We start from the raw sequence: 25,536 nt of genomic DNA, 5'->3' as shown, positions 1-25,536 counted from the left end.
AGGGACCTCAGAAGGAGTGGAAGAAGCAATTGATACCAAAGGAGCATCGCCATGAATCCCCTGGCAACCCCAACTTGACACAGACATAGCTTTCCAATCCAGAACTGGATTATGGGCCTGCAGCCATGGCAGACCCAACACGACAACATCATGCAAATTATGCAGCACAAGAAAGCGAATCACCTCCTGATGCACAGGCGTCATGCACATGGTCACTTGAGTCCAATATTGAGGCTTATTCTCAGCCAATGGTGTAGCATCAATTCCCCTCAGTGGAATAGGGAATTCCAAAGGCTCCAGGACAAAACCACAGCCTCATCCTGGCCCTGAGAAAGAGCCAGCAAGGCCTTTTCTGCCTGGTTCTCAAGATTAGGTTCCTCATAAAGCAGTCCAAGCGCCAGAAAAAACGCATCCACATTCAGCAATGCAGGATCTCCTGGCACCAGAGAGAAAGCCCAATCTTGAGGGTCGCCACGTAACAAGGAGATAACAATTTTAACTTGCTGAGCGGAATCACCAGAGGAACGAGGTCTCAAAGATAGAAATAATTTACAATTATTCTTAAAATTCAGAAATCTAGATCTATCTCCAGAAAACAACTCAGGAATAGGTATTTTTGGCTCTGACATAGGGCTATGAACAACAAAATCCTGTATGCTTTGCACCCTTGCAGCAAGATGATCCACACTAGAAGTCAGACTCTGAATATCCATGTCTGCAGCTGAACACAAAACCACCCAGAGATTAAGGGGATGAGAGAAGCTGGACAGACTGCAGCAAAGATAGAGAGGAAAAAAAAAAAATTGTACTCAGGGCTTCTCTTATCCCACTTCTGCGATGCATAAAACACTTTACGGCCTGCTGTACTGTTATGATCCTAGTGGCTGAGGATCACAAAACGGACTAGCTAAGTATATGAACATAGACACGAGCTCTAGGGAGGTGGTAACTGGACTGACCGCAAACCTGATCCCAACCAACACACTAAAGGTAGCCGGTGAACGTGCCTAAAATCCTGGACGTCTCGACGCAGCCTGAGAAACTATCTACTCCTGGAGGGAAAGTAAGACCTCACTTGCCTCAGAGAAATCACCCCAAAGATATAGGAAGCCCCCAACAAATAATAACGGTGAGGTAAGGGGAAAACACAAACGTAGAAATGAAAACAGATTCAGCAAATGAGGCCCGCTAATACTAGATAGCAGAAGACAGATAGGGAACTGTGCGGTCAGTAAAAAACCCTATGCAAAATATCCACGCTGAGAATACAAGAACCCTCACACCAACTAACGGTGTGAGGGGAGAAACTCAGCCCCCTAGAGCTACCAGCAAGCAAGGAAATCACATATTTAGCAAGCTGGACAAGAAACATAAATAAACCAAGAAACATATGACCACTGATGGTCAAAAAATGAACCAAGCAAAACTTAGCTTCTCTTGAAGAGACTGATAACGAAGGACTGCAGGAGAGCTCCAAAATAGCACTGAAGACATTGACAGCAGGCAACAACTGAGAGTCCAGTTGAACTAAATAGGAACCAGCTAACAGATAACGAGACAGCTGATCAGCCTCAGACCCGCAGAATGACCCAAAGAACCACCAGAGGGAGCCCAAAGACAGCACTCACACAGTACCAGTTGTGACCACAAGAGGGAGCCCAAAAACAGAGTTCACAACAGGAAACATCTCTTTCTCCCCCAATCTGGCATTTATTTATTTAATCTTCCTCCCCTGATGATTTGAGAGAATGAAACGCGTTGGGAGGCCATGGGGATTAAAATTTGATGCTCTACAATCCTAGTGGTGGGTTCTGAAGTAGACGGGAATTGAGCTTCATCCTGTTTCCCCACATTTCCCTGGGAATGATTTAAGGCATCTAGGTGGAGCAGTCGATTTGAAATCAACGCACACTATTTTGGTGAGATTGTTCCTTTTTTCAGCATTTGTCCTATACATTTATGGCTGTCATGCATTTTATGACATGTATTTATTGTGTTTAAGTTATGCTGATTTTTGTGTACATATAATAATACCTGCATGAGGCCATAGGTCAGTGCTGTGATAGTGATTAAATTGCAGATGTTCACAAACGTGGTATGACCATGGAATGTTTTTGAGCAATTTTTCTGATGCACCAAGAAGTAATAGACATATAGTCTGGGTGCAGTAGTTTTTGTGTACCGATGTCTGTTTTGTTGTTTTTGTCTAAGATTTTAAAATATTAATATTAAAAGCTATATTTTATTCTAGTTTATACTCCATCTACCTTGCTGCTTATTAATGTAACATAAGGAATAAAAAGTTACTGCCTGTCAGTAGTCCATATAGAAAATATATGTCTTTGCGTTAGTGCGGTACCCTTGCCTGCAGACCACATCTTCTAGCCTAATTCACTAAGGTTATGCTCACACTTTCTTTAGGGCTGGCCATTAGGGTTGAGCGACTTTCATTTTTTTAAGATCGAGTAGGGTTTTGGGAAACCCGATTTTGTCCAGAGTCGAGTCGAGTGCAGTCGGCCGATTATCGCTAAAAGTCGGGGATCGACCGAAACACGAAACCCAATGCAAGTCAATGGGGAAGCATAGTCGGCAGTGAGTGGAGGCCAGGAAAACACCTACAGTGCCCATTTTAATGCCAAAAACATCCATTCTTGTTTCTGAAGCTTGCCAATCTTAATTAACTGTATAATAATAGTTGGGCATAGGGAATTGGGGGAAAGTTGTGGGGGGAGTAGGGCTGGCTCAAGTTTTTCATGGGCCCAGGAAATGCGGACTACGTCACGGCGGTGTTGCAGGGAAAGGTAAGTATTTAAACGTTGCAAGTGCTGTGATCCTGAGCAAGCAGGGGGGGGCCCACTCGTTCGCATTGGCACTGGCACAGGGCCCCTCAAAGTACGGCGGTGTGTTTGCATGGCGGGGGCGCCTCCCACCAGCAGCGACACTTTTGCGTACTCTGAGGGGCCCTGTGCCAGTGACGTCGCCAACGAGTATGCCCCCCCACCTGATGAAGGAACCTGCACTTTCATCTGCACCTTCCTCTTTGTCCCTGTGTAAGGTGGTATAACATGCGGGAAGGGGAACCTTACTTTCAGCAGGGTCAGATTCTGGCTGTGTAGAGTACAAGGGGAATGTAGTGGTCTAGGTCAATGTACCAGCAGACTCATTTAGCAGTGGCTGGGCAATGGGCAGGATGAGGAGGAAACAGATATAGGGCCAAAGAATAAAGTAGGCTAAATGCAGTTCAAAATTGGTAACAGGACTAAACAGGCGGCATTGCTTTGTTCAGTGGAGTAGCAAACCCAAGAGCAGCAGACACTGTTTCAAGGGCCTAACCACACTAGTAGGCCAAATGCAGTTTAATATCTGATAGTATAGGGCGAAAGCCAGAATGTGGAAGCTCAGCTTTGTTCAGTTGAGGACAACACCAGGGAGGGGCAGACACCTTTAGTAGGCCGGAAAAGCCTATTGCATCTTTTAAAATGGTAATTTGGAGCAGAAGGTTGAAGCTCAGCTTTATTTAGTTGAGGACAACACCAGGCAGGGGCACACAGACAGACACCTTTAGTAGGCCGGGAAAGCCTATTGCATTTTTTAAAATGGTAATTTGGAGCAGAAGGTTGAAGCTCAGCTTTATTTAGTTGAGGACAACACCAGGCAGGGGCACACAGACAGACACCTTTAGTAGGCCGGAAAAGCCTATTGCATTTTTTAAAATGGTAATTTGGAGCAGAAGGTTGAAGCTCAGCTTTATTTAGTTGAGGGCAACACCAGGGAGGGGCAGAAGCCGTTAGTAGGCCCTAACCACCATTTTGTTTTTTAAAAACCACTTAATGAGAGCCGGAAGGTTGAAGCTCAGCTTTATTCAGTTGAGGACAACACCAGGCAGGGGCACACAGACAGACACCTTTAGTAGGCCGGAAAAGCCTATTGCATTTTTTAAAATGGTAATTTGGAGCAGAAGGTTGAAGCTCAGCTTTATTTAGTTGAGGACAACACCAGGCAGGGGCACACAGACAGACACCTTTAGTAGGCCGGAAAAGCCTATTGCATTTTTTAAAATGGTAATTTGGAGCAGAAGGTTGAAGCTCAGCTTTATTTAGTTGAGGGCAACACCAGGGAGGGGCAGAAGCCGTTAGTAGGCCCTAACCACCATTTTGTTTTTTAAAAACCACTTAATGAGAGCCGGAAGGTTGAAGCTCAGCTTTATTCAGTTGAGGACAACACCAGGCAGGGGCACACAGACAGACACCTTTAGTAGGCCGGAAAAGCCTATTGCATTTTTTAAAATGGTAATTTGGAGCAGAAGGTTGAAGCTCAGCTTTATTTAGTTGAGGACAACACCAGGCAGGGGCACACAGACAGACACCTTTAGTAGGCCGGAAAAGCCTATTGCATTTTTTAAAATGGTAATTTGGAGCAGAAGGTTGAAGCTCAGCTTTATTTAGTTGAGGGCAACACCAGGGAGGGGCAGAAGCCGTTAGTAGGCCCTAACCACCATTTTGTTTTTTAAAAACCACTTAATGAGAGCCGGAAGGTTGAAGCTCAGCTTTATTCAGTTGAGGACAACACCAGGCAGGGGCACACAGACAGACACCTTTAGTAGGCCGGAAAAGCCTATTGCATTTTTTAAAATGGTAATTTGGAGCAGAAGGTTGAAGCTCAGCTTTATTTAGTTGAGGACAACACCAGGCAGGGGCACACAGACAGACACCTTTAGTAGGCCGGAAAAGCCTATTGCATTTTTTAAAATGGTAATTTGGAGCAGAAGGTTGAAGCTCAGCTTTATTTAGTTGAGGGCAACACCAGGGAGGGGCAGAAGCCGTTAGTAGGCCCTAACCAAAGTTGAAGGCCAAATGCAGTTTAATTTCTGATACTATAGGCCGAAAGCCAGAAGGTGGAAGCTCCGATTTAGACAGTGGAGGACAATTTGAATTAGGGACTGCAGACAGACTTAGTAGGCTGTCCCCTGTGGACCATGCATCCAACACATTAACCCATTGCGCCGTAATGGACACGTAATCTTCCGTGGCCATGCCTACAGGTCCATGCGTCTGTTGTCAGGTGCACCTTTGTACTCACAGATTGCCAGAGTGCATGGACAATGCGGTCTTCTACATGCTGGTGGAGGGTTGGGATGGCTTTTCTCGCAAAAGAAGTGTCGACTGGTTAGCTTGTAGCGTGGTACAGCGTAGTCCATCATGGCCTTATTAATAGTAAATAAAATATATAACTAGGCTCTATGAACTTTTAAATAGGTTCCAGGGGTACACGGGCAGCATTGGTGTGGTCAGTGGAGGAGTATTGCAAGTAGGGGCTGCAGACAGGCTATCAAAGGCCTAAAATACCAAACAGTAGGCACTCATGGCAGTTTTACATCGGTTACATGGATACACAGGCAGGCACTCCAGGCAGCATTGTGGTCAGTGGAGGAGTATTGCAAGTAGGGGCCGCAGACAGGCTATCAAAGGCCTAAAATAACAAACAGTAGGCAGTCATGGCAGTTTTACATTGGTTACATGGATACACAGGCAGGCAATCCAGGCAGCATTGTGGTCAGTGGAGGAGTATTGCAAGTAGGGGCCGCAGACAGGCTTCAAAGGCCTAACATAAAAAAATGGGCTGGCTGTAGGCACTTTATAATTGGTTCCAGGGGTACACGGGCAGCAGTGGTCTGGTCAGTGGAGGACTAGTGGAAGGAGGGACCGCAGACAGGCTTCAAAGGCCTAACATAAAAAAATGGGCTGGCTGTAGGCACTTTATAATTGGTTCCAGGGGTACACGGGCAGCAGTGGTCTGGTCAGTGGAGGACTAGTGGAAGGAGGGACCGCAGACAGGCTTCAAAGGCCTAAAATAACAAACAATAGGCTCATGGCAGTTTTACAGCGGTTACATGGATACACGGGCAGCTTGGTGGTGAGTGGAGGAGTAGTGCAAGGAGTGTCTGTCCCAGTACTCCCAAAATATAAATAGATGTTAATGTCTCGCAAAACAACCAAAACAAAAAAAAAGGTGGCATACTTAGGTACAGGGGTGGGCTCATCTGCTGAGTTTCTGACATAGTAATTTGGCAGTAACTATTTAATGGTGCCAATATAGGACACAGACACAGACTACTTTAAGTTGCATCATAGATGTCTACAAATGTGTATTGTCAGTGCCAGACATTGAATGATGTCAGCGAATAGACTAAAGATTGGTGGAGCTGTGCGACATAATTTTGCATGTGGTAGAGCACATTTTGAGCTGGGGTAGGGGGGAACTCTCTAGAGGCCGGCGGGACCGCCCCAGGGCCCCTCATGTTACAACGGTGTGTCTGACGTTGGGTGCGCACCACCACCGCCAGAGACACTACATTGTACTATGAGGGACCCAGTAGCAATGCCGTCAACCAAAAGCGAGCACACCCACCTCTTCAGACAAACAGCAGTCTCACGGGTGCTTGCGCCAAGTCGCGATACCACGGCCCCGTGTGGGGAGTTTGGCCATTTAGGGAGGTGTAAACATGTCGTATGCTGTACAATCAGCTGCAGCAAATTAGACATTAGAAAAGTAATTCACAGGCAAGAGCCTTTCATAGGAAAGCTAGGTGTCGGCCGGGCAAGGTGGGGCAAAAGATTTCGAAATCCAGTTGTGGTTCATTTTAATGAATGTTAGATCGTCAACATTTTGGGTAGCCAGACGAGTCCTTTTTTCGGTTAATATTGAACCTGCAGCACTGAATACTCTTTCTGATAGGACACTTGCTGCCGGGCAAGCAAGCTCCTGCAATGCATATTCTGCCAATTCTGGCCAGGTGTCTAATTTGGAGGCCCAGTAATCAAATGGGAATGACGGTTGAGGGAGAACATCGATAAGGGATGAAAAATAGTTAGTAACCATACTGGACAAATGTTGTCTCCTGTCACTTTCAATTGATGCAGCAGTACCTGTCCTGTCTGCGGTCATAGCAAAATCACTCCACAACCTGGTCAGAAAACCCCTCTGTCCAACGCCACTTCTGATGTGTGCACCCCTAACACTCCTAGTCTGCTGCCCCCTGGAGCTCGTGTGAGAACGATCACGTGCGCTGTGTGCTGGGAATGCCTGAAGCAAACGGTCAACAAGAGTTGATTGTTTGGTTGCTAATATTAGTTCCAAGTTCTCATGTGGCATAATATTTTGCAATTTGCCTTTATAGCGTGGATCAAGGAGGCAGGCCAACCAGTAATCGTCATCGTTCATCATTTTCGTAATGCGTGTGTCCCTTTTTAGGATACGTAAGGCATAATCCGCCATGTGGGCCAAAGTTCCAGTTGTCAAATCTCCGGTTGTGATTGGTTGAGGGGCAGTTGCAGGCAAATCTACGTCACTTGTGTCCCTCAAAAAACCAGAACCCGGCCGTGACACGCAACCAATTTCCTGTGCCCCCGGGAAAGGTTCGGCATTAAAAATATACTCATCCCCATCATCCTCCTCGTCCTCCACCTCCTCTTCGCCCGCTACCTCGTCCTGTACACTGCCCTGACCAGACAATGGCTGACTGTCATCAAGGCTTTCCTCTTCCTCTGGTGCAGACGCCTGCTCCTTTATGTGCGTCAAACTTTGCATCAGCAGACGCATTAGGGGGATGCTCATGCTTATTACGGCGTTGTCTGCACTAACCAGCCGTGTGCATTCCTCAAAACACTGAAGGACTTGACACATGTCTTGTATCTTCGACCACTGCACACCTGACAACTCCATGTCTGCCATCCTACTGCCTGCCCGTGTATCCTCCCACAAATAAATAACAGCACGCCTCTGTTCGCACAGTCTCTGAAGCATGTGCAGTGTTGAGTTCCACCTTGTTGCAACGTCTATGATTAGGCGATGCTGGGGAAGGTTCAAAGACCGCTGATAGGTCTGCATACGGCTGGCGTGTACAGGCGAACGTCGGATATGTGAGCAAAGTGCACGCACTTTGAGGAGCAGGTCGGAGAACCCAGGATAAGTTTTCAATAAGCACTGCACCACCAGGTTTAAGGTGTGAGCCAGGCAAGGAATGTGTTTCAGTTGGGAAAGGGAGATGGCAGCCATGAAATTCCTTCCGTTATCACTCACTACTTTGCCTGCCTCAAGATCTACTGTGCCCAGCCACGACTGCGTTTCTTGTTGCAAGAACTCGGACAGAACTTCCGCGGTGTGTCTGTTGTCGCCCAAGCACTTCATAGCCAATACAGCCTGCTGACGCTTGGCAGTAGCTGGCCCATAATGGGACAACTGGTGTGCAACAGTGTCATCTGCCGATGGAGTGGTTGGCAGACTGCGTTCTGTGGAAGAGCTGTAGCTTCTGCAGGAGGACGAGGAGGAGGAGGAGGGGGTGCGAACGCCTACAGCCAACTGTTTCCTAGACCGTGGGCTAGGCACAACTGTCCCTAAATTGATGTCGCCTGTGGACCCTGCATCCACCACATTCACCCAGTGTGCCGTGATGGACACATAACGTCCCTGGCCATGCCTACTGGTCCATGCATCTGTAGTCAGGTGCACCTTTGTACTCACAGATTGCCTGAGTGCATGGACGATGCGCTGTTTAACATGCTGGTGCAGGGCTGGGATGGCTTTTCTGGAAAAAAAGTGTCGACTGGGTAGCTCGTATCGTGGTTCAGCGTACTCCATCAGGGCTTTGAAAGCTTCGCTTTCAACTAACCGGTAGGGCATCATCTCTAACGAGATTAGTCTAGCTATGTGGGCGTTAAAACCCTGTGTACGCGGATGCGAGGATAAGTACTTCCTTTTTCTAACCAGAGTCTCATGTAGGGTGAGCTGGACTGGAGAGCTGGAGATCGTGGAACTTTCGGGTGTGCCGGTGTACATGGCAGACTGAGAGACGGTTGGAGACGGTATTGTTTCCGCCGGTGCCCTAGATGCAATATTTCCTCCTACAAAACTGGTGGTTCCCTGACCCTGACTGCTTTTGGCTGGCAAAGAAACCTGCACAGATACTGCCGGTGGTGCAGAAAATGGTGGCCTTACAGTGACGGAAGGGATGTTGCGTTGCTGACTAGCTTCATTGGCCGAGGGTGCTACAACCTTGAGGGACGTTTGGTAGTTAGTCCAGGCTTGAAAATGCATGGTGGTTAAGTGTCTATGCATGCAACTAGTATTTAGACTTTTCAGATTCTGACCTCTGCTTAAGCTAGTTGAACATTTTTGACAAATGACTTTGCGCTGATCTGTTGGATGTTGTTTAAAAAAATGCCAGACTGCACTCTTCCTAGACTCGGATCCCTTTTCAGGGATTGCAGACTGAGCTTTAACCGGATGGCAACGCTGTGCTCCAACAGGTTTTGGCTTTGACACGCGTTTTGGGCCAGATACGGGCCCGGCAGATGGAACCTGTTGCGATGTTGATGCCTGCTGCGGCCCCTCCTCCACCTCCGCTTCTGAACTACTGCCGCCTGCACCCTGTTCCCCCAATGGCTGCCAATCGGGGTCAATAACTGGGTCATCTATTACCTCCTCTTCGAGCTCGTGTGCAACTTCGTCTGTGTCACTGTGTCGGTCGGTGGTATAGCGTTCGTGGCGGGGCAACATAGTCTCATCAGGGTCTGATTGTGGATCTGTACCCTGAGAGGGCAATGTGGTGGTCTGAGTCAAAGGAGCAGCATAGTACTCTGGCTGTGGCTGTGCATCAGTGCACTCCATGTCAGAATATACTTGTAATGGGCATGGCCTGTTAAATGTTTCACTTTCTAAGCCAGGGACGGTATGTGTAAAGAGCTCCATGGAGTGACCCGTTGTGTCGCCTGCTGCATCCTTCTCTCTTGTTGTAGTTTTTGCTGAGGAGGACAAGGAAGCGACTTGTCCCTGACCGTGAACATCCACAAGCGACACGCTGCTTTTACATTTACCAGTTTCGTAAGAGGAGGCAAAAGAGCTAGAGGCTGAGTCTGCAATGTAAGCCAAAACTTGCTGTTGCTGCTCCGCCTTTAAAAGCGGTTTTCCTACTCCCAGAAAAGAGAGCGTTCGAGGCCTTGTGTAGCCTGACGACGAAACTGGCTCCACAGCTCCAGACTTAGGTGGAATATTTTTATCCCCACGACCACCTGATGCTCCACTACCACTACCATCATTACCAGCTGACAATGAACGCCCACGACGACCTCTTGCACCAGACTTCCTCATTGTTTTAAAATCTTAACCAAAGTAACTTTATTTGTTGCTGTCAAACAACTTACACGGTGAGCTATAACTTCAGTATGATTTCAATATCCCTTAACAGGTTGGTGAGACCACAAGGAAAATCAGGCACAATGTTACACACTCTGTTTTCTGTGGCACAAAATCACAGAGATGACACACACGCAGGACTGTCACTCAAGCACTAATGTCAATATTAATCTCCCACCTAATTTATTTATTTTTTTTTCTCAGGGAGACTTTAGAAACCAAATAATATTAAAAAAAAAAAAAAAGGCTTTCTATGGCCCACAATTAGAGAGAGAGAGGTGGCACACCCAGGAGTCAAGACTGGCACACAAGCTGAAAGGGCAATATTACTCTCCCACTGTTTTTTTATGTATTTTTTGTTTTTTAAGGGAGACTTTAGAAACCCAATAATATTTAAAAAAAAAAATAAATAGGCTTTCTATGGCCCACTGAATGAGAGGGAGAGAGGTGACACACCCAGGAGTCAAGACTGGCACACAAGCTGAAAGGGCAATATTACTCTCCCACTGTTTTTTTATGTATGTTTTGTTTTTTAAGGGAGACTTTAGAAACCCAATAATATTTTTAAAAAAAAATAAATAGGCTTTCTATGGCCCACTAAATGAGAGGGAGAGAGGTGGCACACAGGAGTCAAGACTGGCACACAAGCTGAAAGGGCAATATTACTCTCCCACTGTTTTTTAATGTATTTTTTGTTTTTTAAGGGAGACTTTAGAAACCCAATAATATTTTTTAAAAAAAATAAATAGGCTTTCTATGGCCCACTGAATGAGAGGGAGAGAGGTGGCACACCCAGGAGTCAAGACTGGCACACAAGCTGAAAGGGCAATATTACTCTCCCACTGTTTTTTTATGTTTTTTTTTTTTTTTCAGGGAGACTTTAGAAGCCAAATAATATTAAAAAAACCAAAAAAAAAAATAGCCTTTCTATGGCCCACTGAATGAGAGAGAGAGGTGGCACACCCAGGAGTCAAGACTGGCACACAAGCTGAAAGGGCAATATTACTCTCCCACTGTTTTTTTATGTATTTTTTGTTTTTTAAGGGAGACTTTAGAAACCCAATAATATTTAAAAAAATAAATAAATAGGCTTTCTATGGCCCACTGAATGAGAGGGAGAGAGGTGGCACACCCAGGAGTCAAGACTGGCACACAAGCTGAAAGGGCAATATTACTCTCCCACTGTTTTTTTATGTATTTTTTGTTTTTTAAGGGAGACTTTAGAAACCCAATAATATTTAAAAAAAAAAATAAATAGGCTTTCTATGGCCCACTGAATGAGAGGGAGAGAGGTGGCACACCCAGGAGTCAAGACTGGCACACAAGCTGAAAGGGCAATATTACTCTCCCACTGTTTTTTTATGTTTTTTTTTTTTTTTTCAGGGAGACTTTAGAAACCAAATAATATTAAAAAAACCAAAAAAAAAAATAGCCTTTCTATGGCCCACTGAATGAGAGAGAGAGGTGGCACACCCAGGAGTCAAGACTGGCACACAAGCTGAAAGGGCAATATTACTCTCCCACTGTTTTTTTATGTATTTTTTGTTTTTTAAGGGAGACTTTAGAAACCCAATAATATTTAAAAAAAATAAATAAATAGGCTTTCTATGGCCCACTGAATGAGAGGGAGAGAGGTGGCACACCCAGGAGTCAAGACTGGCACACAAGCTGAAAGGGCAATATTACTCTCCCACTGTTTTTTTATGTATTTTTTGTTTTTTAAGGGAGACTTTAGAAACCCAATAATATTTTTTAAAAAAAATAAATAGGCTTTCTATGGCCCACTGAATGAGAGGGAGAGAGGTGGCACACCCAGGAGTCAAGACTGGCACACAAGCTGAAAGGGCAATATTACTCTCCCACTGTTTTTTTATGTATTTTTTGTTTTTTAAGGGAGACTTTAGAAACCCAATAATATTTAAAAAAAATAATAAATAGGCTTTCTATGGCCCACTGAATGAGAGGGAGAGAGGTGGCACACCCAGGAGTCAAGACTGGCACACAAGCTGAAAGGGCAATATTACTCTCCCACTGTTTTTTTATGTGTTTTTTTTTTTTTCAGGGAGACTTTAGAAACCAAATAATATTAAAAAAACCAAAAAAAAAAATAGCCTTTCTATGGCCCACTGAATGAGAGAGAGAGGTGGCACACCCAGGAGTCAAGACTGGCACACAAGCTGAAAGGGCAATATTACTCTCCCACTGTTTTTTTATGTATTTTTTGTTTTTTAAGGGAGACTTTAGAAACCCAATAATATTTAAAAAAAAAAATAAATAGGCTTTCTATGGCCCACTGAATGAGAGGGAGAGAGGTGGCACACCCAGGAGTCAAGACTGGCACACAAGCTGAAAGGGCAATATTACTCTCCCACTGTTTTTTTATGTATTTTTTGTTTTTTAAGGGAGACTTTAGAAACCCAATAATATTTAAAAAAATAAATAAATAGGCTTTCTATGGCCCACTGAATGAGAGGGAGAGAGGTGGCACACCCAGGAGTCAAGACTGGCACACAAGCTGAAAGGGCAATATTACTCTCCCACTGTTTTTTTATGTATTTTTTGTTTTTTAAGGGAGACTTTAGAAACCCAATAATATTTAAAAAAAAAAATAAATAGGCTTTCTATGGCCCACTGAATGAGAGGGAGAGAGGTGGCACACCCAGGAGTCAAGACTGGCACACAAGCTGAAAGGGCAATATTACTCTCCCACTGTTTTTTTATGTATTTTTTGTTTTTTAAGGGAGACTTTAGAAACCCAATAATATTAAAAAAACCAAAAAAAAAAATAGCCTTTCTATGGCCCACTGAATGAGAGAGAGAGGTGGCACACCCAGGAGTCAAGACTAGCACACAAGCTGAAAGGGCAATATTACTCTCCCACTGTTTTTTTATGTTTTTTTTTTTTTTTCAGGGAGAGTTTAGAAACCAAATAATATTAAAAAAACCAAAAAAAAAAATAGCCTTTCTATGGCCCACTGAATGAGAGAGAGAGGTGGCACACCCAGGAGTCAAGACTGGCACACAAGCTGAAAGGGCAATATTACTCTCCCACTGTTTTTTTAGGTATTTTTTTTTTTTTCAGGGAGACTTTAGAAACCAAATAATATTAAAAAAAATAAAAAAATAAATAGGCTTGCTTGTTGTGAATTTGGATTCTGGGCTCCCCCGGTGGCTACTGGTGGAATTGAACTTGTGACATCATCTTCCCTGTTCACCTGTTCTGATTAGATCTGGGTGTCGCTATATAACCTGGCTTCTCTGTTAGATGCTTGCCGGTCAACAATGTTATCAGAAGCCTCTCTGTGCTTGTTCCTGCTCCCAGACATCTACTAGATAAGTTGGACATTCGTCCATGTTTTGTTTTTGTATTTTGGTTCCAGTTCACAGCTGCAGTTTCGTTACTGTGTCTGGAAAGCTCTTGTTGATCAGGAATTGCCACTCTGGTATTATGAGTTAATGCCAGAGTCCTAAAGTAATTTCTGGATGTGTTTTGTTAGGGTTTTCTACTGACCATGAAAGTATGCTTTCTGTCTTCTGCTATCTAGAAAGCGGACCTCAAATTTGCTAAAACTATTTTCCTGCTGCGTTTGTTGTTTCATCTCATATCACCGCCAATATATGTGGGGGGCTTCTGTCTCCTTTTTTTTGGGCATTTCTCTAGAGGTGAGTCAGGTCTTATATTTCCCTCTGCTAGCATTATTTAGTTCTCCGGCCGGCGCTGGGCATATAGGGATAAAAAGTAGGACATGCTACCTGGCTACTTCTAGATGATGCGGTAGGTTTAGTTCATGGTCAGTATAGTTACATCTTCCAAGAGCTTGTTCCTATAGAGGCTTATGCTAGTTCTCTGGCCATGGAGATCATGACAGTTTGACCGGCCCACTAAAGGGTTAAAATCCTTGGCTGAGAAAGGAGAGAAATAAGAAGTCTGCTGAGAGTTTTTTTTTTTTTTTTTTTTTCTGTGCTCTTAATTGGATCACTTGCCAGTCTGTCTATGCTGCAGTCTTTCTTTTTTTTCTCTCTCCTTATAATCTTTGAATGGCTTTGTGTTCACCTGTTAATAATGGATCTTCAGAGTGTAACTGCAGGTTTGAATAATCTCACCACGAAAGTACAAAATTTGCAAGATTTTATTATTCATGCTCCGGTATCTGAGCCGAGAATTCCTTTGCCGGAATTCTTCTCAGGGAATAGATCTAGCTTTCAGAATTTTAGAAATAATTGTAAGCTATTTTTGTCCCTGAAATCTCGTTCTGCTGGAGACCCTGCACAGCAGGTTGGGATTGTGATTTCCTTGCTCCGCGGCGACCCTCAAGACTGGGCTTTTGCATTGGCACCAGGGGATCCTGCGTTGCGCAATGTGGATGCGTTTTTTTTGGCCTTGGGCTTGCTGTATGAGGAACCTCATTTGGAACTTCAGGCAGAAAAAACTTTGATGTCCCTATCGCAGGGGCAAGATGAAGCTGAAATTTACTGCCAAAGATTCCGTAAATGGTCTGTGCTTACTCAGTGGAATGAGTGTGCCTTGGCGGCTACTTTCAGAGAGGGTCTCTCTGATGCCATTAAGGATGTTATGGTGGGGTTCCCTGTGCCTGCGGGTCTGAATGAGTCCATGACAATGGCCATTCAGATCGATAGGCGTCTGCGGGAGCGCAAACCAGTGCACCATCTGGCGGTGTCCACTGAGAAGACGCCAGAAAGCATGCAGTGTGATAGAATTCTGTCCAGAAGCGAGCGGCAGAATTTTAGACGGAAAAATGGGTTGTGTTTCTATTGTGGGGATTCTACTCATGTTATATCAGCATGCTCTAAACGTACTAAAAAGCTTGATAAATCTGTTTCCATTGGCACTTTACAGTCTAAATTTATTTTGTCTGTGACCCTGATTTGCTCTTTGTCATCCTGGAATTTTTGGTACCAGGGATTTGGTGGCAAGATCCTTCTGGTGGCCTTCCCTGTCACGAGATGTGCGAGGCTTTGTGCAGTCTTGTGACGTTTGTGCTCGGGCCAAGCCTTGTTGTTCTCGGGCTAGTGGATTATTGTTGCCCTTGCCTATTCCTAAGAGGCCTTGGACACACATCTCGATGGATTTTATTTCAGATCTGCCTGTTTCTCAGAAGATGTCTGTCATCTGGGTGGTGTGTGACCGTTTTTCTAAGATGGTTCATTTGGTTCCCCTGCCCAAATTGCCTTCTTCTTCCGAGTTGGTGCCCCTGTTTTTTCAAAATGTTGTTCGTTTGCATGGTATTCCTGAGAATATCGTTTCTGACAGAGGAACCCAATTTGTGTCTAGATTTTGGCGGGCATTTTGTGCTAGGATGGGCATAGATTTGTCTTTTTCGTCTGCTTTTCACCCTCAGACTAATGGCCAGACCGAGCGGACTAATCAGACCCTGGAGACATATCTGAGGTGTTTTGTGTCTGCTGACCAGGATGATTGGGTTGCTTTTTTGCCATTGGCGGAGTTCGCCCTCAATAATCGGGCCAGCTCTGCCACCTTGGTTTCCCCGTTTTTCTGTAATTCGGGGTTCCATCCTCGATTTTCCTCCGGTCAGATGGAATCCTCGGATTGTCCTGGAGTGGATGCGGTGGTGGAGAGATTGCATCATATCTGGGGGCAGGTGATGGACAATTTAAAGTTGTCCCAGGAGAAGACTCAGCTTTTTGCCAACCGTCACCGTCGTGTTGGTCCTCGGCTTTGTGTTGGAGATTTGGTGTGGTTGTCTTCTCGTTTTGTCCCTATGAGGGTCTCATCTCCTAAGTTTAAGCCTCGGTTCATCGGTCCGTATAAAATATTGGAGATTCTTAACCCTGTTTCCTTCCGTTTGGACCTCCCTGCATCCTTTTCTATTCATAACGTTTTTCATCGGTCGTTATTGCGCAGGTATGAGGCACCGGTTGTGCCTTCCGTTGAGCCTCCTGCTCCGGTGTTGGTTGAGGGTGAGTTGGAGTACGTTGTGGAAAAAATCCTAGACTCCCGTGTTTCCAGACGGAGACTCCAGTATCTGGTCAAGTGGAAGGGATATGGCCAGGAGGATAATTCTTGGGTCACTGCATCTGATGTTCATGCCTCTGATCTGGTTCGTGCCTTTCATAGGGCCCATCCTGATCGCCCTGGTGGTTCTGGTGAGGGTTCGGTGCCCCCTCCTTGAGGGGGGGGTACTGTTGTGAATTTGGATTCTGGGCTCCCCCGGTGGCTACTGGTGGAATTGAACTTGTGACATCATCTTCCCTGTTCACCTGTTCTGATTAGATCTGGGTGTCGCTATATAACCTGGCTTCTCTGTTAGATGCTTGCCGGTCAACAATGTTATCAGAAGCCTCTCTGTGCTTGTTCCTGCTCCCAGACATCTACTAGATAAGTTGGACATTCGTCCATGTTTTGTTTTTGTATTTTGGTTCCAGTTCACAGCTGCAGTTTCGTTACTGTGTCTGGAAAGCTCTTGTTGATCAGGAATTGCCACTCTGGTATTATGAGTTAATGCCAGAGTCCTAAAGTAATTTCTGGATGTGTTTTGTTAGGGTTTTCTACTGACCATGAAAGTATGCTTTCTGTCTTCTGCTATCTAGAAAGCGGACCTCAAATTTGCTAAAACTATTTTCCTGCTGCGTTTGTTGTTTCATCTCATATCACCGCCAATATATGTGGGGGGCTTCTGTCTCCTTTTTTTTGGGCATTTCTCTAGAGGTGAGTCAGGTCTTATATTTCCCTCTGCTAGCATTATTTAGTTCTCCGGCCGGCGCTGGGCATATAGGGATAAAAAGTAGGACATGCTACCTGGCTACTTCTAGATGATGCGGTAGGTTTAGTTCATGGTCAGTATAGTTACATCTTCCAAGAGCTTGTTCCTATAGAGGCTTATGCTAGTTCTCTGGCCATGGAGATCATGACACTTGCTATAGCCCACTGAATGAGAGATAGCACACACAGCAGTGACACACAAGCCCTGACTGAGGCCAATATTTTTCTCCCACTGATTGATGTAGTGTTTTTGTGTTGAGGTAGAATTTAGAACACAAATCACGGAAAAAATAAATAGGCTTTCTATGGCCCACTCAGTGAGAGATGGCACACACAGGGATGGCACTGTAGCAGAAATGCCAATCTTAATCTCCCACAAAAAAAACAAAAAAAAAACAGGGACTGTCCTACAATTACTATCTCCCTGCAGTAATCTAAGCCAGGTATGGCAGGCAGCAATAGGAGTGGACTGATGCACAAATTAAATAAAAAGTGTGGACAAACAAAAAAGATAGCTGTGCAGAAAGGAAGGAACAAGAGGATATGTGCTTTGAAAAAAGCAGTTGGTTTGCACAGTGGCGTACACACAGCAATACAGCTATCACGGAGCCTTCTAGGGCAGCCCAATGAGCTACAGCGCTGAGGGGAAAAAAAAAAAAAAATAGCTTCCACAGTCCCTGCACACCGAAGGTGGTGTTGGACAGTGCAAATCGCTGCAGCACAAGCGGTTTGGTGGTTAGTGGACCCTGCCTAACGCTATCCCTGCTTCTGACGAAGCGGCAGCAACCTGTCCCTAAGCTCAGATCAGCAGCAGTAAGATGGCGGTCGGCGGGAACGCCCCTTTATAGCCCCTGTGACGCCGCAGACAGCAAGCCAATCACTGCAATGCCCTTCTCTAAGATGGTGGGGACCAGGACCTATGTCATCACGCTGCCCACACTCTGCGTTCACCTTCATTGGCTGAGAAATGGCGCTTTTCGCGTCATTGAAACGCGACTTTGGCGCGAAAGTCGCGTACCGCATGGCCGACAAGCACAGGGGTCGGATCGGGTTTCATGAGACGCCGACTTAGCCAAAAGTCGGCGACTTTTGAAAATGATCGACCCGTTTCGCTCAACCCTACTGGCCATTGTACGTGGTATCTACCTGGCAGCATGCAGCACTGATATTGTTGTCAAAACTATGGAAACCTTAACAGAGCCCAATAAATCCCATTTCATTCACCAGATCATGGACAGTATCAAGACTTCTTTTTAGAGTAGTCTATGGTTGCCGGACCATAGCCCTACGAACCTTCTACTGCATGCAACAGCCCTGGTGACTCTTCTGATTAGGAGGATGCATGCGTCATGCCACCTGCAACGTCATGATGATTCCCCCATTGTATCCGCCTATAGTCATATATCTCTCACATATTAGAGGTTGTCTACTATGAGGCACTGAGGGGAATAATATACAAGTATCATTATGTGTCCCCAAGATGCGCATAGAAGCGTACTAAACCCACTGGAGTGCATTATAATAGCAGCCACAGCTGCGGTTACAATGAAAAATAAGAGTGTGGACTTGGTCAAGCTAGTTGACCAAGTCATATTTAGGAAAACCTGACATGAGCTTTTATTTTTGGAGAGATCTGCAGGATGGTAGTGGGGCGAATCTCTCCCTCCACTCCAGGTCTTGAGAGTGGCCCATGTCCACGATTCCCATTTAAACTTTCAGTTAAGTTTTAGGTGGGTCAGTGTTTGGTTTGCAAGCTTCAGGGCAGGAGGCTCTGTGCAGGATAGGTCTGTGCGAGACTGAACACAGACTTGAGAAGGCAACGCCATTGACTCACCCACAATGGCATCAGATTTTATACCGACTGTTATTGACAATCTGTCTGTGAGCCGTAGGAAAACGTTTGAGTTATTTTTGTAAGTTACCAAATAAATACATTTAAGTTGGACTAACCTGGGTCTATGCCTCTTTACTGCACTGTCGTGAAAGCCGCACCATTACACTACCTAAAACTGCACAGGCTGCTGTAATCACAGGACGTTATGTAGATGTCATAGAAGACTCTCCTGAAGACCCCTCTATTTTCTACAGCAGACAGACTTTTTTCCCATAAGGAATCATTGAAGTTATGCACAGATTACAGGAAGACCATGATTTTACAGCAGCTTCTTCTCTAAGCGGCTTCCACAAAATAATAACATAGTTATACCATAATCTCCTGTCCTCATTTCCACAATTGTTTTTTTCCTTTGTAAAGTGCCATGTTCGTGTTTAATGCAATCTTCTACACAAGGTGTACAGCGCCAATGGGGAGACATATGACTCAACATGTCTATCAACAGCCTCCATTGAAAAACACTAGGCAGAACACCGTGTAGCTGCAAATTTCCCATTGGCAGTGTTTTTTTAGAGTCCCACTGATGGATGTGTTGGGTCATGTTTAGGATCAGTTCCTGTGAAGTCAATGGAGAAGACTGTTCTAAATAAGGGTTCCGCACTTTACAAAGCAAGACATTGGTGCTGATCTGCAAATAACCATATATTACTGACATTTAATGCAATGTCCAGCACTTTTGAGAAAATAATCAGAATCTAGTAAAAACCAAAGGCAACATAAACATTATTACATATGAAAAATGTGCAACCAGGCTTTATGGTACATAACATACTGTATATACTGTGTAATAATACATAATGTTAGAAATGAGAGGACCGCTTCATGCAACCCCAGTCCATGGTCCAGGTCAGTGATCTCTGTCCATGGACAGGTGTTTCCTTACCCTTTAGGATCCCATGCTCGGCTTATAATTATCCAGGCTGGCGAGACATCATCTGTGTGGCGCACAGGTTGTATCAGTCCGGTGAATCAAACTCTGTGTCGGGGAACCCGGGAGCTTCGGAAAATTCTTGCACCTCCTGCCCACGGCCAAAGAGAACCATGGACCAGGGTTGCACAAAATGATCCTCTCTACTCTAATAATTATATAACATAAAGTAGAAAACAAGAAGAAAAAAACGAGTGACAAAATTGTGCATAGGGAGAGAGGACCCTGCCTGTGAGGGTTTACAATCTACAAGGAAAAGTGGCAAGTAGACATTAGATAAGGGTAGAAGATACTCATATGGTCATCTAGTGACTACTGGGTAATTATTTGGCCTACGACTTCACCCTACACGGGAGCACTCGTTCAGCCGAACTCTCCTGTGTTCTCTATGAAAGAAACACTAACAGGCATCTCTGGTGGCAGCTTATCTAAGGGATAACCAAAGGACCATCAGTCCAAAGTTGGACATTCCAGATTCCTAACTCCACTGACATCATCTGTTGGGGTCCCCCATTTGCATTAGACTGTCGCCTGAATCTGGCGGGTTCAGCCAACATTAATCTATTGTATAAAGGAGACATTTCGGGGATGGGTGTGTGAGAAAAAGAAGAGAATAACAACACAGTTGTTGTGAGCAGGGCTGTGGAGTTGGAGTCGTGGAGTCGGAGTCGTGGAGTCGAAGTCGGAGCCCATTTTGGTGGAGTCAGTGTCATGGAAATTGAGGAGTCGGAGTTGGACGTTTGGCTAACTGACTCCACAGCCCTGGTTGTGAGGACCAGAGATTACGCGTGGGGAGGTGTCTGGAGATTAGTTCAGAGATGTATGGAAGAGATATGTAAATGTGTTGCTGATGTCCAGGGGCCCACAGCAGACAAAGGGCCAAACAAGAGTTTACTATGCTGCATCCTTAACTAATTTGAAAACACAAGACAATATTAGAGGATGTGCACACGGAGTCTTTTTCCTGAGGTTTTAGAACAGGAACTGAGTAGAACCTCCAAGTTTTTAAGGAGTTTTGAGTTTTTCAGGAGGATATGGAAAGTTTCCACTCGGTTTCTTCTCCATAGCCTCCTAAAAAATACTCTACGTTCACATAACCTAAGGCTCCAGAGTCTAGGCATGTATCCTACACACCAATTCTCATCTCTGAAATAAGAAATGGAGAAATACTAAACTCAAAGAAACATTTCCTTTATAAAACTTTTTCAGATCAGAAGGCAACTAATTAAATGCAAATACTCTCAAACTGTTTCGAGACGGCAACACTTATATTCTAAACATTTGTCTTGTAAATAAGTCTGAAGAAAATTTGAGGTTTCCGCTTAGAGGCAGTCTGTGCCGGAGCAGAGGGGGGAAAAAAAAATATGCTGATAAAATTATTATTCATAAAGTTGTACCACAGAGGTTGTTATTAATTTGAAATAAAAAGGAATAAATCTATTTTGCCTCAATGTAATTTAAATTAGTCGGGTCTGGTGTCACCCGGTCCCAATGTTTAAAAACAAAAGTACACTTTAATGAACAATAAATTAAATTGTATCTGAATATGTAGTTCAATTACACGGTCTCCATCAGAGAATAAATAAATCATTCATGCAATATGTGAATAAAAAAGCTTGATCAATTGCTCCAGGAAAAGTGATTAATTGGTTTAAATCTTCATTAGGGCTCATAGCTGCTGCCGTTCTGCGTGTTTGTGCAAAATGGGGAATGAGATAAAAGATTCAACAGAACATGGGGCAAATATGGGTTTATTAAAGGAATGCTAAGGGTATGTGCAGACAGGGTCTTTTCCAGGTGGAACCTGCTCTGAAAACCACCTGAAAAAGCGCTAAAAAATACTCTAAAAAATGAACATACGTATTTCTATGTAAAAACAATTTGCTGCACATAAATTCAGTTTTTGAGCGTCTTTCACCCACTTCAGGTTTCCGAAGAAGTGACCTGACCGTACTTCAGGCCTTTTCCGCTTTACCACACAAGTCAATGGGAAGGCTCAAAAGATACCTGGACAATTTTGAGTGTTTTTGCCAGAGTTTTCACTTGATAAGCCACTAGCAATTTTTTCATTGTTGAATGGAGTTTTTTTTTAAAAAAAAAAAAGAAATTACAGTAAAATGCCACAAAAAAAGTGTCAACATTGTTGACAAGATGTCAAAAATGTTGAAAACGTGCTCAGGAAATCACAAAAAAAGCTTTAAAAGGCTGTAAAAGTGAAAAAGAAACAGCTGATGGTCAAAAATGTCGAAAAAAGCGCATTCATGTATTCATTAGTCGCAGTGTGCTGATGCATCGTGTCTGTATGTGGCCACAGGTCTCCTGACACAGACATGTATGAGGCTGTTGAGTTCAGGTCAGAAGATCTTGGGTATTCCTGTAATTTAATAAGCTTTTCTCCTAAATCAGTATAATATTTATATCTCCATCTTCTCCTGCCAGACTGTTAAAAAGTTATACAGATTTAGCAACACGATACAACCATATAAAGAAGAGGTCATGCTACACAAGTCACATAGACTTCATGGTGCACCGTGAAAAAAGTGGACAGCTCTTGGTTGCCATACGTGTACAGTCCGTTTTCCATGAACTGGTTGATAGGAGAAGCTGGAGAAACATTTTTTTTTCTCACCAGACAAAAACTGGTGAAATTCGGACCACACTTTGATAACAATCCGCTGAAACTCTGGTCAAAAACACTGATGAAGATCAGTCCGTGAAAAAAAACGGCATCTAAATGAGCCCTAACAGTGACAGTCAGAGGACCGCCATAATAATGATTAATAACAAAAATATCTTGATGAGGGGAAAAATATAACTGCTGTGACCTGGTGGCTGGTGGCATGAAAAAGAGGAGACATTTCGACTGTATAGTGAATGTCTCCCAGTGACGGAAAAACTGCCTTTCTCAGCATCCGCCTGAAATTCCACCCAACGATGAGACAATGCATGCCAGTAAAATTCTTAGATGCTCCGCTTCTGGTATGCACGCCATGTGTTTATGGCCTACAAGTCTGTAGGTCCTAATAGATGCCCAATACAACCCCGCTCATCCAGCAGTGTGATTACACCGGACACTCAGGAGGATGGGGAAGCCAAGTGATCACGATAGCAAGAGATATAATGGACTTATGGTACAAAGGAAACTCTAATATTACAGGTGGCTGTAATTAATATTTGGCTTGATAGAATACCTGTATATGAATATGCTTGATATGATACCTGTATAATCCGGCAAATAACGAGATGAATCTTCTCTCGCAGTGGTGCAATCTCTGTATCGATCTCGTTGCCTTCACGAGTGGGATTTTTAGAAGTGCCGTTTTCCAGTCTTTGGACGGCATTACTGTTTCGGCCAACTGTAAACTGAGGAAGATTTATACCATGAAGCTAAAGCCCCAGGAAACAGGGGAACGAGGTTTGTAAACCTGATTATTGTCTATAAATTAACAAATGTTTATGTTCTACAGATGTTCTCACTGGTTTATCTTATAGCCATGCTGGATTTCACAGTTTATAAGATAAGGTTTGTGTTTATTGGTTCAGAGCATAAGTATGGAGTCTTCGGGATCAGCGTAAAAGTAATGCTATATCGGCAGTGGCATTCTTTCCTGATGGTGGCACATTAGAGTCTATACATTGCACCCATGCTGATGAACAGGACACACATAACATCAAATCTATAACATTTACCATAAGGTTTATATTATAGAATTTATACATGCATAGCTCCGTATACATTATAGCACATGGCACGATCTAGTATTACACACATGTCAGTCATACATGACATGTACAAGCTTCTACACATGCTGCAAACATACAGTGCAACAGCGGGTCACATGTAATGAGGTCACATGACTTGTAATTTCGAGGAACCAGCTAAGAATTTTCGACACTCCATATTGAACAGTGGCATAGCCAACTTTCATAGTTTCATAGGTTCTTTGAAGGTTGAAAGAAGGTTACGTAGGTTGTTTGAAGGTTGAAAGAAGGTGACATAGGTTGTTTGAAGGTTGAAAGAAGAAACGAGTCAACCCTTAACCTAACATGTTTCTTATAAAGAGGTCCTGAAAATGTTTCAAACCACTTTTCAGCCTCACTTAAGGAAGACCAAGTAAAAAGACGTTGCGAAAAAGACAGCAAGACTGTCGGCGGAGCCACTTTAGGAAAAAAGTTACTGGCTTTCTCTTGAGGTGGTATTGCCTGGGAAAACTTAGCGACTGTGCCCATGTAAAAAAACTCAATGTGTGCACAGCCAGTTTCAAAAAGCCACTTCAGGAAACACTCCTTCTTTGAAGAGGTTTTGGAGTATTTTTTTGTTTGTTTGTTTCCTGAAGCGGCTCTGAAGAGTTTCTTAAGTGTGTTTAGAATCTCTTTTTTCCCCAAGACGTTCTTCAGAGTATTTTTATTGAACAGTGATTAATTTGGACTATTTTCCACCAGTGTCCTCTTACGAGAAGTGACATGCATTTTCTTTCCAACCACCTGGCATTTTTTTCAAAACCAGAAATGGAAGAAAAGTGCTCAAAAGGCATTCAACATTTTTTGAGTGTTTTTTGAACTCCAAAACAAATACGGAAGAAAAAAGACTAGACCAATGATGGTATGCACACCCATGAATCGTACAAAAAAAATCAACCAATTTTATTAACACCTCAAAAAAGACGCACATAGAATAAAACCATTTAAAAATGCCTGAATACAGGACCAATAGCCCTCATCCCTAGGTACAAAATACATAATACAGCATAATCATAATATGAATTATTATTGCCAATCCAAATGAAATAATATACTTGGTTATATGTATACAGAAATATATATATATAGTCTCATGTTCCCGGGTATGATGTCTCAAACGGCGCAAAGATATGCCAACATATTGTATAATACATGCAAGGCAAAAAGAATTAAATGGGAACATACAATTCACTAAAGTCACACATGGATATTATAATAATCCCATATATTGAACATACCAGTTTGTAGTGTTATATTAGAATGCTCAGTGCCCAAACACACATATACCAAAGAATAATCATACCGGTATGCCCATCACAATATATGCTTAGGCTATGTATCCAGGTCCCAACCAGATATAGAGCAGGCCACCCGAGATCATTTGAGGGGTATACTGCCAGTCAGGAGACCCCATATACTGAGTGTGCTAACTTGCAGTGTTATATTGGCATGCTCAATGCCCAAACTGATGATGGCACCGGTAAATCTGCCCCTATGTATGCCAAGGCTATATACCTAGGTCCAACTAAGTATAGGACAAGCCACCCATGATTATTTGGAGGGTGGGTAACCAGTAAAAGGCCATAGGCTCAAGGGTTGAGCTGAATAGAGCAAGCAACCATCAGGAATAAAAGAGACTGCACCGGTGCTGAGAAACGCCGTGGACGAACCCAGAGAAAGCAAGAGACAAAATAAGGGGTGAGGAAAGAGCCCCATGCGTATCACTGTGTCTTTTTTGAGGTGTTAATAAAATTGGTTGATTTTTTTTGTACGATTCATGGGTGTGCATACCATCATTGGTCTAGTCTTTTTTCTTCCTTATTTGTCTAAGTTTCTTACAGACCAGGTTTTTCACCCTGCTTCAGCATTTACACAGGGTTTCACCCCTTATACCTATATTCTCAGAATTGTGAACTCCAAAAGACATGTCCAAAAGCATCATGTCCACCTAAAGAAGTAATAGAAACGATCCCCATAACAAGATGACCACAAGCAGCATTGCCTTCTACTGAATCACCTAGCTTTGTTCTCTGACAGGTC

The 25,536-nt window shown here is 43.8% G+C and overlaps 1 protein-coding gene across 4 annotated transcripts in view; it reads left to right on the top strand.

Moving 5' to 3' along the window:
• CFAP20DC (CFAP20 domain containing) overlaps positions 1-25,536 on the top strand; it is a 398,952-nt gene that overhangs the window by 127,517 nt on the left and 245,899 nt on the right. For all 4 annotated transcript variants that reach the window (XM_077278690.1, XM_077278691.1, XM_077278693.1 and 1 more), the window contains exon 7: positions 23,017-23,170. In XM_077278690.1, the coding sequence (XP_077134805.1) occupies positions 23,017-23,170 (154 nt within the window). The remainder of the gene's footprint in view (positions 1-23,016; positions 23,171-25,536) is intronic.

This window comes from Ranitomeya variabilis, chromosome 8 (genome assembly GCF_051348905.1).
Source record: "Ranitomeya variabilis isolate aRanVar5 chromosome 8, aRanVar5.hap1, whole genome shotgun sequence".
Lineage (NCBI taxonomy): Eukaryota > Metazoa > Chordata > Amphibia > Anura > Dendrobatidae > Ranitomeya > Ranitomeya variabilis.
The sequence above is the reverse complement of the archived record's forward strand: the minus strand, read 5'-3'. Positions and strand labels throughout refer to the sequence as shown.